At 35.7% G+C, this 13,130-nt stretch overlaps 1 protein-coding gene across 2 annotated transcripts in view; it reads left to right on the forward strand.

Annotated features, from left to right (window-relative positions):
* The window catches only part of LOC131899055 (uncharacterized), a 372,739-nt gene that overhangs the window by 297,140 nt on the left and 62,469 nt on the right, over positions 1 to 13,130 (forward strand). For both annotated transcript variants that reach the window (XM_059250423.1, XM_059250424.1), the window contains exons 16-17: positions 1,250 to 1,292; positions 4,362 to 4,402. In XM_059250423.1, coding sequence (XP_059106406.1) covers positions 1,250 to 1,292; positions 4,362 to 4,402 — 84 coding nt within the window. The remainder of the gene's footprint in view (positions 1 to 1,249; positions 1,293 to 4,361; positions 4,403 to 13,130) is intronic.

The raw sequence follows: 13,130 nt of genomic DNA on the forward strand, positions 1-13,130 counted from the left end.
TGTGAAACATAAAACTTTTAGAAAGTGGTTCTTCAGAGAAAATAATTGGTTTGAAGAACTAGGAAAACATTTCTTAAGTTGACATGTAAAGGACAATCCACACATTTGATAAACTTGATCTGTTACCATTATAGACTGTTGTTTGATGAGGAAGATAGATTAAGGCATATCTTGAAGAAAATAATCACAATCCACAGATGTGACATTGAACAATGATATAGAATATATAAAGCGTTATTAAAATTAGATGAGTATAAACTATCCCATGAGAAATTTAGTACTATGCAAAAGATTTTGGTAAACTTACAAATTAAATATCCAATTGCCATAAGACCCAGCAGTTATACCTTTGAGCCTTTTCCCAAAAGAAATGAAAAGAAATATATATTATATATATTATATATATATATATATATATATATATATATATATATTAAACTACAAATATTAACAGGTGCTTTATTCAGGATTAACAAAGCCTGAAAGAATCCAGACCTTTTGGTGCTCATAACATTCCAGATAAATATTAAGAGAATTGTGCTAAATGTTCAAAGTTTAAATAGCTAACAATAAATTTATGTAATATTCTCAACCAGATCAAATTACAAAAATGGAAAATACATTAGTCTAGAGTATGGAGAGAACAGGACAGAAATCAGATTGACTGTATTTGACTATGGGAGAACAATTAGAGCAGAACCTTGTGTTGACAACTCTCTTCTGTGTCTTGATTATGTTGGTCCGGTGGTCTTCAACCTTCCTAATGCTGTGACCCTTTAATATAGGCCCTCATGTTGTGGTGACCCACATCCATAAAATACTTTGGTTACTACTTCACAAATGTAGTTTTTCTACTGTTTTGAATCATAAAGTAAATAATGATATTTAGGATATCTGCTATGTGACTTCTGTCAGGTTCATGACCCACAGGTTGAGAATTATTGATATGGACACACTAATTTTGATCTTATACTATAGTTGCACAAGATGGAGAGAAATTGATAGACTCTCCAAATTGTAAAGTAAAAAAATAACAGGATTTGATGATTTGGAATGAAAGGAAGATTGTCAAGAATGACTTAATTCAGGTTTCTCATTTGTACAGAAAATGCAAGAAGAGAACAAAGCAGTTACTAGAATTAAGGGAGGAACCAGAGATATTTTTAATAGGAAATATTCTAGTGTTTTTTTAAATCATCTAGGAAGATATATTCAAAATCAAGATGGTACAGGAATAATGATGAAAAAGAAAAGCAGGAAGACAGAAGAGAAGAAGAGAAGGAGGAGCAAGAGTGGAAGAAAGGGAGGCAGAACAGGAACAGAAGGGGAAAGGGAGAATGATGGGAGGAGAGAGTGTAGACGGAGGGGAAGGGGAGAAGAAAGCAATAGAATAAATGAGTGATAAAATTCCCTAAAACTTGGAAGATGGATTCCTCATTTATTTAAATGAATAATCCACATTCAGATAATGACCAGTCAAAATAGAGCAAATGAATGACTAGTTGAAATTTCTATATTTTTTACTTTGTAATTGTTAATTACGTGAGTATAATGTAAATTACCCTTTAAGAAAAGTTAAAATCCATAATCTATCTGCAATTATTGAATTTTAGGAGAAGCTCCATCATTAATAATATGAAATGAAATAAGAATTAATAAGAAAAATTGGTGCTGGGAGGTGGTGGCACACGCCTTTAATCCCAGCACTCAGGAGGCAGAGGCAGGTGGATCTCTGTGAGTTCGAGGCCAGCCTGGGCTACAGAGTGAGTTCCAGGAAAAGCACAAAGCTACATGGAGAAACCTTGTCTCAAAAAAACAAAAAAAAAGAACAATTGGTAAGCTTAGGGAAACTTTGTATTCATGTATGTATACTAGTTGAGAGATAATTCTTTTATACTAAAAAGTATCTTTTATACCTATGAGAAAACAGATACTCAAGAATCACAGTTTCTCATATTTTGTTGTCCTTTTCTTTGAAACTCAGTGTGAACAAACTAAACAGAGTTGTGTTAGAGAAATGACTGATGAACTATGAAAATACTACACTGAGTTGACATTCTATTAACAGAGGAATAAACACATTTACTTGTTCATACTATTTCATTTTGTCTGTTTATTTTTTGATGTGACCACAGTAATTTCATCATTTTTATTTCTATCCTTTCCTTGAATTGACCAGGTTTTATTTTTTCTCTGCTTCATTGTACAGATGTATGCTCACAAATCATATTTCTAGTAATTAATTTGACATTTTAAACAAACATAGCTAATCTTTTAACTTGTATAATTATTTATATCAGTATTCTTCACAATTAAACATGCTTTTACCTTTCTCTTCAATTTCTAATATCTCATTTGAAGAACCAATGGAATTGTATTTCTTAATTATACCTATAATATTTATGCTACTCTACTGCTTGGAAAAATATTACTTATCAGTAAAGTTTTAAGGCCATATTATCATGTATGCTTTATTGTTTTGTTAATTTTTTGAGGACTCAGCATAACTTCTCATGTCTCCTATTTTCCTTCTTTTTTCATTTTATTCGGTGGAATGTGCAAAAGTTATTTATTCAAAGAATGTTTGTGGATAATGAACATTCACTGTTGTATGTATGTAAATATTTTATTTTACTATCACATGAATGGCAATTTAGCTGGGTATGAAATTCTAGGTGTAAGGTTATTTTCTTAAAAAGCATAAAGATATTGAGTATTTTTCTCCTCCAATATCAAAGGTAAAATGTCTAATGAGAACCTTATTCATATTATTCTAGAAGAACCTTAGCATTTCCATTCTAATTTTCTGAAAGATTATTATAATTTCATCTTATAGTTTTTCCTTATTAGTTATTTCTTGAGAAAATATTTAATGAAGATGAAATGATCCAATTTCTTTCTCACCAATTTCTTTGATTAACACTATTATTTTTTGTATTTTGGTGATAATATATTTTTTATTTTCAAGTAGTGTTTTATAGCAGCATGTAATTTTAAGATCAGAGTAAGGTTCAATTTAATGGATGTAATGCACTCTCAAAATTTTCAGAGAACATTCATTAATTATGTTTTGAATTCTTTACACAGATGAATTCTGTGTACTTGGGGCGTGTCACTTCTGATTTTTGGTGTTTGTTTTCCTTGAATATTTTATGGTTCTGTATTATCTCCACATATATATAATCTCCATATATATACATAATCTATCTATCGATCGATCGATAGATAGATCGATAGATAGATTCCATTCCTCAGTTTTTATAATGAAGTTAGTGTACTGGTAGCTTAGATCAAGAACCATCACTATTTTATGTCTAACACAATTTCAGATGTTCAGACTAACAGACTATTCAGGCAGTTTATTCCATCATGATGACATTTAAAGATTAGTTAACTTCCTATTTCCTATGCTTAAATTTCATGTGCATAGTAAGTCATTTATAGCTTCTGCAAATAAAATAAATTTAAATGAAGTCTTAAATAGGAAGCACTACACTCAAAATATTTTTACAAAAAAACTATACTTCATTTAAAGTGTATATTTTAATTGTGATTAGTTTCAACAGTGGAGCATTCCAAATATTTATCATATATTTCACTGGTTTCAGGTTAAATTTTTAGGCTATATTTAATAATAGAGAAAAATTGTTTGCTTTCAAATAAGATAGGATCTGAGACTTGTAGCTCTGATTTCCCCCTTTTGCTGTAAAATTTTGTATAATTTGCTCATATTCAAATAATATGTTCCAACATATAAATGAAATTATAAATGTTTCACAGTTACAGAAAAAAGACAGTCATAAATCAAGAAATTTTCCAAACATACTTGGGAAAATAAAGTATGTATGTTATAGTAAATTTAGAAAATCCTGCTATAGATCTGAGATGCTATCAAATAACATGCTTAACCTCTATTGCCATTTATCAATGTTGTTAATTACTGGGATAGAAACAACAGGCCAGACTTGTGAGAAATCAATGGAACTTTTTACATTTTTATAGGAATTATGAAATCTCACTTTTAATTTTATAATCAGAAAGGGAAAGGAGACACCAATGCAAGTTATTTTGTAATATTACCCATTTAATTTTCATTGGCAAAATGTGAATATTGTTGAATAATTTTCCAAACCCAGCTAAAAATGGGATACCTTAAAGACTTATTTAATTAGGAGACAGTGAATTATGGTATTGTCTCTTAGTATAGTATTTAATTTTCTTTTGCTTTGATAAAATACCCTGAAAGAAGCAAGTTAGATAAGAAAAGGTTTATTTTGGCTATATTTTCAGGGAGGATATTATGGTGGGGAAGGCATGACAGCAAAAACATAAGGCTAGGATCACATTTTATCCACACATAGGAAGCAGACAGAGGGAGAGGAAGAAAAGGGAGAGAAAGGGAGTGGGGGATGTGGTAATATATTGTGTACCCTGATAAACTTGCATGAGGATCAAAGGACAGAGCCAGCCATGAGATTAGACATAGGCCAGGCAGTGGTGGAACAGACCCTTAATCCTATTACTCAGGAGGCAGAGATCCATTTGGATCTCTATGAGTTCAAGGCCACACTGGAAACAGAGCCAGGCAGTGTACTTAATCCCAGTACTGGGAAGCACACATGCCTTTAATGCCAGGATGTGACAATAGGGCAGAGAAAGGTATATAAGGTGTGAAGAAAAAGAAACTAAACCAGTTCAGCTGAGACTCATTCAGGTGAGACTCAGAGGATTTCAGTCAGAGGATTTGTGGAGTTGGTGAGGTAATAGGTGGTGGCTGTGGCTTGCTCTGCTTCTCTGATCTTTCAGATTTTACCCCAATATCCAGTCCTGGGATTTTTTTTTATTAAAGACCATCTAGGATTCAAACAACAGAGGGAGAATAAGAACTGGAGCCAAGTTATAAAGTTACAAAGTCCACTCCCAGCAATGTATGTCCTCCTATAAATATCTACCTCTTAAAGTTTCCCTAAATAGCCCCACCAACCAGGGGCCAAGTGCTCAAATACATGAGAATATGGAGGACATTTCTCACTCAAATCACCACATTTTGCCCTGGCTCTTAAAGGCCATCTCATGATGCAAAAAGCATTTTTTCAAATTTCATAGATCCCACAGTCTTTAACAGTCCCAGCACTATTCAGAAATCCAAAGACCAAAGTCCTCTCTAAAAATCAAGGAAATCTCTTAACTGACCCCTGTTTTATAAAGGTACAAACTTCCAATACAGTTGCACAGAGTCTATATTCCCATTAAAAAAGAGAGGAGCAGTGACACAGTGAGGAAAACTGGACCAAACCTAAACAAAATCCCAGTAGTAAAAAGCTCAAACTCTGTAGATACATGCCAAGTAACTGGGACCTTAGTTTCAAAGAGCTTGGATATGCTGCTCACAACTTACATCTCATTCTTGGGCTGCTTCCAATCCCTGTATTCAGCCTTCCTTGAAAATATCTTGGGTTCACCACCACAACACAGCCCTCACATTTTACAGCTTCATAAGATCAACTTTCAAGGCCTCCTTGCCCAGGCTGTATTCCTGCCACACATGTGTTGGGCCTTAACAGCTCTCTGAAACTACAGAGGAATAACCACAATGCTCTCTTTATATTATCTGTTATTCCTCTAAAAATAGTGCCATGATACTGCAAAGTTCTGCTACTAACTCTGGATGAAACTTGCCCGACTTGGGCAAGTTTCTGTACACAGTCACTGTACAAGTCACCGTACACAGAAGGTGGTGGAAAGGCTTCCTGAGGCAGTTGCCTTCCATGAACAGCAAACCCGTTTGGCTCTCCTTTCCCATTGCTAGAGCCTTAGCTGGTTGGAGTGTTGCCCTGAGGCAATTACAGCCTCTTTTTTATTTTTATTTATTTATTTTTAAGCACAAGACTTGGCTGCAGTCTCAAACTTCCTGATGCACTTTTCCTGTTCATACTGCACACATTTTATGTCTTTCTGCCCTACCTGTTGCTCTTTTTCATTACAGACCTGCATAATAGTTATTGGCAATAACCATAGCACAGACACAATTTTATGCTGAACTGAAAATTCATACTGGGTTGTGGTGGTGCATGCCTTTAATCCCAGCACTCATGGGAGGCAGAGGCAGGCAGATCTCTGTGAGTTCGAGGCCAGCCTGGTCTACAGAGTAAGATCCAGGACAGGCTCCAAAGCTACTCACAGAAACTCTGTGAAAATTCTTCCACCAAATATATCGGTCCATTACTTTTTAATTAAACCTGGTGTAATTTTTCAGGACACTGGCAGAATGCAGCCAGATTATTTCATAAAATATTATACAAATGGCCTCTAGCCCAGATCTGAATAGAATTTTTGTTTCCCTCTGAAACCATATAAGCTTGGTGGGCCTCCACCATCTACATTTCTCACAGCATCTATGTTTCTCACAGTCACATTACTGACTTCCAGACTCCCAAAAGAATGGACCATTAAGCTCTTCCCAAAGCACTAAACATTTTTTCAAAGTCAAAGTTTCAAATTCTTGACAAAGTATTTTAAAGGCATAAATGCTACATGGTGATTTTTATCACAGCAATGGTGCCACTTATTCATGCCAATTCTGAACTAGTTATATTTCTGTGTCTGTGATAGAATGCCCTGACAGAAGACGAGTTAGTGTCGATGTAATTCTAAACAGTCTTATTAAGTAAGAAACACAGAGCCAAATAAAGAGTTAAAAGCCCAAGAGGTCAGAGCACTAGTAAATAGCCTTTAGCTTACCAGTCACTGCTGTTCATCCCCTGAGAGAGAGAGACCTTCTCCTGTGTGACCCGTCTTTTTATTGCCTTTCTGTTCTGCCTTCTTATTGGTTCTAAACCCAACCACATGACTTCCTCATCACTTCCTGTCTATACAGACCTCCATGTCTTTGTGGTTGGTACTAGGATTAAAGGCATGTGTCTCCATGCTGCTGTGTACTTGAACACAGAGACTTTGCCTGCCATGTGATCGGATTAGGGCATGTGTCACCACTGCCAGACTTCTGCTAAATGGCTTGCTATTAGCTCTGACTGCCAGGCAACTTTATTTATTAACATACAAATAAAATCACATTTCAACACAAATAAAATATCACTATAAGTTAGTATTTGCTTTACAGCCCCATAAGGAATACAATACATCATGGCAGGAAAGACATGGAAGCAAGAGTTTAAGGCCAATTTATCACATTTTATGTAAAAGAAGCAGAGAGAGCAAACCAAAGGTGGGGACAATCTATGCAACCTCAAAGCATGTGTCAAGTGTTGTAATTTCTTCATCAAGACCCCAACTCCTTAAGTTGCTAACACAGTGCAAACAAGTGGAGACCAAGTATTCAAGTACATGAGCCTATGTGGGACATTTGTCATTCAAACAACTACATGTAGGTTACAAGTTTTCTCTATTTTTGAAATAATGTTTGTTTAAAAATAATATTTTTAAGTCTGTCATAAAATTTATAACCCAGTACATATACCTTCAGGAAGTTTTTTTCTTGCTCTATTATTTAGCCATTTTTGATAAAACACATGAACATTGTTGGCATTAGAGTCTGATTATTTTTGTATAATCTAGATATCAAGAGAGTCAACCCAAAATACTTGTGTATTCATAACAAGAGTTGAGAAATTCAGTGTTATTGTAAGGTAGGCACAAATTGAATATGTCACAGGGTTTTTCAACCTTTAGTTTGTTATATTTTAAAATCTTAAATGCCATTATCCACATAGTAATGAAATTAGTTAGACCAAGTGAATATTTTTTACTATTTTTCAGTCTAAAATGTTATTTGTTTTGCCCTCCAGTATTTGCATTTAAAGGAGAGGTACACTCAAAATAAAATTCCTTTTGGAATATTTAAAATAAGTCTTTCTTCATTTAGAAATTGGATATTTTATCCAAATTTTCCTGAATAACAAGAAAGTTATTTTATGAAGGCAGTAAAATTTTTAAGTTTTTTTAAACACATAGATGGTGCAAAGAAAGTAGGTCAGAGCAAGCAAATAACCATTACCAAAAAAATGGTTACTACAAAGGTATAATATAGTCATCATTTGTACTTTTACTAAAATCAAGCTCAATATCATTTTTATCATTTAGGAAAATATAACAAGGAAAAGTCTAAATTATATCAGTATCTACATAAAAGCAGATTTTTAGATTATGTTGTAAAATAATGAGAGTTAGTAAAATGTTCTCAGAGGGGTTTTGAGTTCAAATATTGGGAATACTCAGTCATCAGCAGAGCTGGAAGGAAGTATCACTATCTTTCCTAAAGTCTATGTTGATGTTCCCTTAAAAGAATTGGCATAAATGTGAAGTGATAAATGTGAATCCAGCTGTTTATTTCTTGAATATCATAGGAGGTATGAGAAGTACAGAGAGAGGTTTGTTGTTGTTTTGTTTTTTCACCCAGGCTGATGGGAATCCTTTCTGTAGTATCTTTTTTGAATAGTGAAATGATTTGGTTTTAGTTCTGTCTTATAAGCAAACTATCTGTGGATAGTTTAAATTATTAATTATTGTTTTTACAGTACCTTAAATAGTATTTAATGTTTCCTTTAGTGGAGGTGACTCATACAGTTAAATTTTTTTCATGTGTCTCTTTGCTTTTAATCATAGCATTTTATTTTTGGCTCTTTTGTATCTTGAGTGGATTTTAATTGTTGGAGAATTTTATACATTCATGTATTTATTGGATGTCCAGTAATTTTTTTATAAGGAAAATAATTGATGTCACAAAAAGGTACTTGATCTTTTCTTTATTTCCTTTTCACAAGTTGGAAGCTTAGCTGGGTAGGGTCTTGCCCTGAGGTCACCAATCCCTTTATTCCATATAGCATCAGAATTTTCTTTAACCTTTTAGCTCCATTACACTTCCTGTTGTTCCTTTTCTCCTCAAACTGTACATTTTGTATTTTTTCCTTCCTCAGCTTGCTTCTTTTCATTATAGATTTGCATAAGAGTGACCACTAATACCACATGACTGAGTCAATACTAGGCTGTCTTGAAATCTCCTCTGCCAATCCAAAACTCTTCAGTTTAGCCTTAAGAAGATATTTTGGACAAGAGCAAAAAGCAGCCACATTCTTTGGCAAAGTATCACAAGAATAATCTCTAAGCCACTTACTAATATTTTTCTTTTCTAAAACCTTTTGAGCCAGGCTGTCATAATCTGCAGTGCTCTTAGCACCACTGTCTTCCATGCTCTGATTCGTATATCCCATTAAAACTCAAATCATTCAACTGCTTTCCAAGTACAAAGTCCCGAAGTCCACATTCCACCCACAAGCAGAATGGTCAGACCTGTCACAGCAATATCCCACTACTACTTGTAGCAACTTGTCTTAGTTAGGGTTTCTATTGCTGTGATGAAATACCATGACCAAAAAGAAAGTTGGTGAGGAAAGGATTTATTTGGCTTACACTTCCACATTGCTGTTCATCACTGAAGGAAGTTAGGACAGGAACTGAAAGTGGGCAGGAACTTGGAGACAGGAGCTGATACAGAGGCCATGGAGGAGTACTGCTTACTGGCTTGCTTCTCCTAGCTTGCTCAACCTGCTTTCTTATAGAACCCAAGACCACCAGTCCAGGGATGGTACCATCCACAGTGGGCTGGGCCTTTGCCCATTGATCACTAATTAAGAAAAGGTTTATAGATGGATCTTGTGGCAGCATTTTCTCACTTGAGGCTCCTTCCCCTCTGATGACTGTAGCTTATGTCAAGTTGATATAAAACTAGCCAGGCCAGTAAGGTAGCATCATAAAGTAAGAGTCCTGAGCAGATTTCTTAGAGTAATGAATTATTGGAAAAAAAGAACACAAAGAATTAAAGTTTGCTGGGTGGCAGGGGTGCATGCCTTTATTTCCAGTACTAGGGAGGCAGAGGCAGGTGGATCTCTGTGAGTTTGAGGCCAGTCTGGTTACAGAATGAGTTCCAGGACAGCCAGGACTAAACAGAGAGACCCTGTCTTGAAAGAAAACATACATACAAACAAACAAAAGAATTAAAAGTTCAAAAGGAATCCCATGTTATGGGAGGGCAAGGCTAGAGCCCCTGTACCAGCAAGAGGAAGTGCTTGCCTTTAGGAAGAAATTTCATAGAGTTGTGACAAGTTGTAACCTGTGCTTATTTCCTTCATTTTTTTCTGTAAAACTATAACACTATTATAGAAAAAAGCAGAGAGAAACTAAATTTCTTCCCACATTTTGGTCTGGCCAAATTGTAAAGAATTCAATTTTTCTTCACAAACTTTAGTTTCCTAATTTCTTTTAAATTACAGGGAAAATGGGCAGAAGATTTGTGATTCTAAGTGCCTTGTAACAAATACACTTTTAAAATTAATTAAAACAAATATAGTCCCTTTAATGTAAATTATGCTGTATATTTGGCTGTCTATAAACCACTTAATATTAATTTATTCACTTTTGGATCTCAACAGTAAGAGGCCCAGAATTTTAAGTCCAAAGGTCCAGGGAAGAATTAACTCAGGAATTAGTTAATTAAGTATAATATAAAAATTTAAATTTAAAGGAATGGTGAAAATAGAGAAAGGAGATTAATTCAGTATGATCTCATTGGAAATGGGAATATATAAGAGTTCCCATAATCCTAAATCTGGTTTGACATTAGCTTTGGGTTTAAGTAGAGAAAGAATTGGCTCAGAGGACCAGAGTTATGTATATAATTAAGCAGTCCTAGTCTAGGTGGGATCTGGTTAATCATTGACTAAGTTCTGGTATTGAAAGGTGGTCTTAAGAAGCCCTTGACATCACTTGAGGGATCAATGTGGTTCTAAGTGATGATTCTTTCTAGGATGTACCCTTATACTCACTGATAATTGTCCTCATAGCAAGGTCAGGGATGGTTGACAGGCTCTGTCTTGTTAGGGTCTACTGATTCTGGAATCCAAGTTGACTGCAGTTTTAAACAAAGGCTTGTCTTTGTTTTCAACATTGAAATTGGATGAGATAGGTTAAATAGCCACTTCTTGAGTGATTAATATGCATACCTTCCTAAGTAAGCAAGTGACCCAAAGTAAAGGAGACAACCACAGTATAAAGCTAGAGATTCCGAGCTTTCATAATGTTCCCAGTTACCTTGTGGACACAAGTGAAGAATCTATGTGGTTTAGCAAAACCAGCCCTTAAGGGTCCATTTCAATTAGCATTGTTTCTAATAGAGAAAAAGGGCAATGCACACAAAAAGTTATGACTTATCACTACTTGGGACCACATCATTTGTCCATTCCTTTTTTTATTTCTTCCACTTTAAAAATTTAAAGTTAAAAGCATAAATGGAGGGATTTATTTTATTAGCTATGGTCTCTCAAATACCTAGAAGAATGTTTGGCGTAAACAAGCAAAAAATATTGAGTAAATGAATTAAGTTCTGTTTTCATTAGGGTTTCTGTTGCTGCAATGAAATACCATAACAAAAACACAAGTTGAGGAGAAAAGGGTTTATTCTGCTTAAGCTTCCACATCACAGTTCATAATCATAGGAAGTTAGGACAAGAACTCAAAAAAGGGCAGGAATCTGAAGGCAGGAGTTGATTCAGAAGCCATGGCTGGTGTAACAGGCTTTCTTCTGGGCCACCAACCAGCTCCCAAATCATAACACAGAGAGTTTGTATTAGTTATGAATGCTCAACCGTAGCTTATGCTCATTTCTGGCTAGCTTTTTTTCAAATTAAATTAACCTATTTCTCCTCACCTACATTTGCCTTGGGGCTTTTTAACTTTCATTCTGTATGTCCTACCCATGTCTGGTTGTCTGGTGGCTGCCTGGCTGGCCCTGGGCATCTCACTTTCTTTCTCCCTCATTCTCTTCTCTCCTCTTTTCTCTCCTCTTGAACCTAGATTCCTCCTCCTACTTATTCTTTCTGCCCACCAGGCTGCCTATCCTTATATTGCCTATCTATTGACTGTTCAGCTTTTTATTAGACCAATCAGATGCCTTAAGCAGGCAAGGAGAAACAGCAACACATCTTTACATAATTAAATGAGCACAGCATTAACAAATGTAACATACCTTTATATAGTTAAACAAATATTCCACAACAGGCTTGATTCAGCCTGCTTTCTTATAGAACCCAGGACCACTAGCCAAGGGGTAGCACAAACAACAATGGGCTGGGCTTTTCCCCATAAATAACTAATTAAGAAAATGTCCTAAAGCTGTGGAGTCCCCTTTTCCTCACAGTTCATTGGCCATCAGTCCATGAGGACAAAGGGGCAACAGAGCTTTTTATGTGGCCTGTGAACACGACAGAAATAGCCTTTCAGCAGACTGCTTCAGTAAGACAGCTCAACTTTATTCCAGAGAATAGGGGATATATATTATTGGAGATGGTATCTGGGGAATCACCTAACTTGCATTAAACAGCACACTCCTATCATAAAGCTTCTAGTTATCATATGTGCAAGCATGGTCCTTATAGCTAGAGTTTTCCTGCCTGGCCCACAGTCACTCAGACCCGACCAAGTAAACACAGAGACTTATATTGGTTACAAACTGTATAGCCATGCCAGGCTTCTTGCTAACTGTTCTTACAGTTTAAATTAATCCATTTCTATAAATCTATACCTTGCCATGTAGCTCGTGGCTTACCGGCATCTTCACATGCTGCTTGTCATCATGGTGGATGGCAGTGTCTCTCTGACTCAGCTTTCCACTTCCCAGCTTTATTCTCCTCCTTGTCCCGCCTATACTTCCTGCCTAGCCACTGGCCAATCAGTGATTTATTTATTGACCAATCAGAGCAACACATTTGCCATACAGAACATCCCACAGCACTACTATAAAACTCCTAGCACAAGCCGGGCAGTGGTGGCGCACGCCTTTAATCCCAGCACTCAGGAGGCAGAGCCAGGTGGATCTCTGTGAGTTCGAGGCCAGCCTGGGCTACAGAGCGAGATCCAGGACAGGCACCAAAACTACACAGAGAAACCCTGTCTTGAAAAACAAAAACAAAAAACAAAAACAAACAAAAAAAAACTCCTAGCACAATGTCTAAGTACCATATGGGCAGCAGGCAGAAAGCCCCTGCAGTGAACTGTGTCAAGGGTTATAGTAGAGATAAGTCAGACATCTGGGCCTAAAGGCAGTCTCCAAATAAGGTCAG

This window comes from Peromyscus eremicus, chromosome X (genome assembly GCF_949786415.1).
Source record: "Peromyscus eremicus chromosome X, PerEre_H2_v1, whole genome shotgun sequence".
Taxonomy (NCBI): Eukaryota; Metazoa; Chordata; class Mammalia; order Rodentia; family Cricetidae; genus Peromyscus; species Peromyscus eremicus.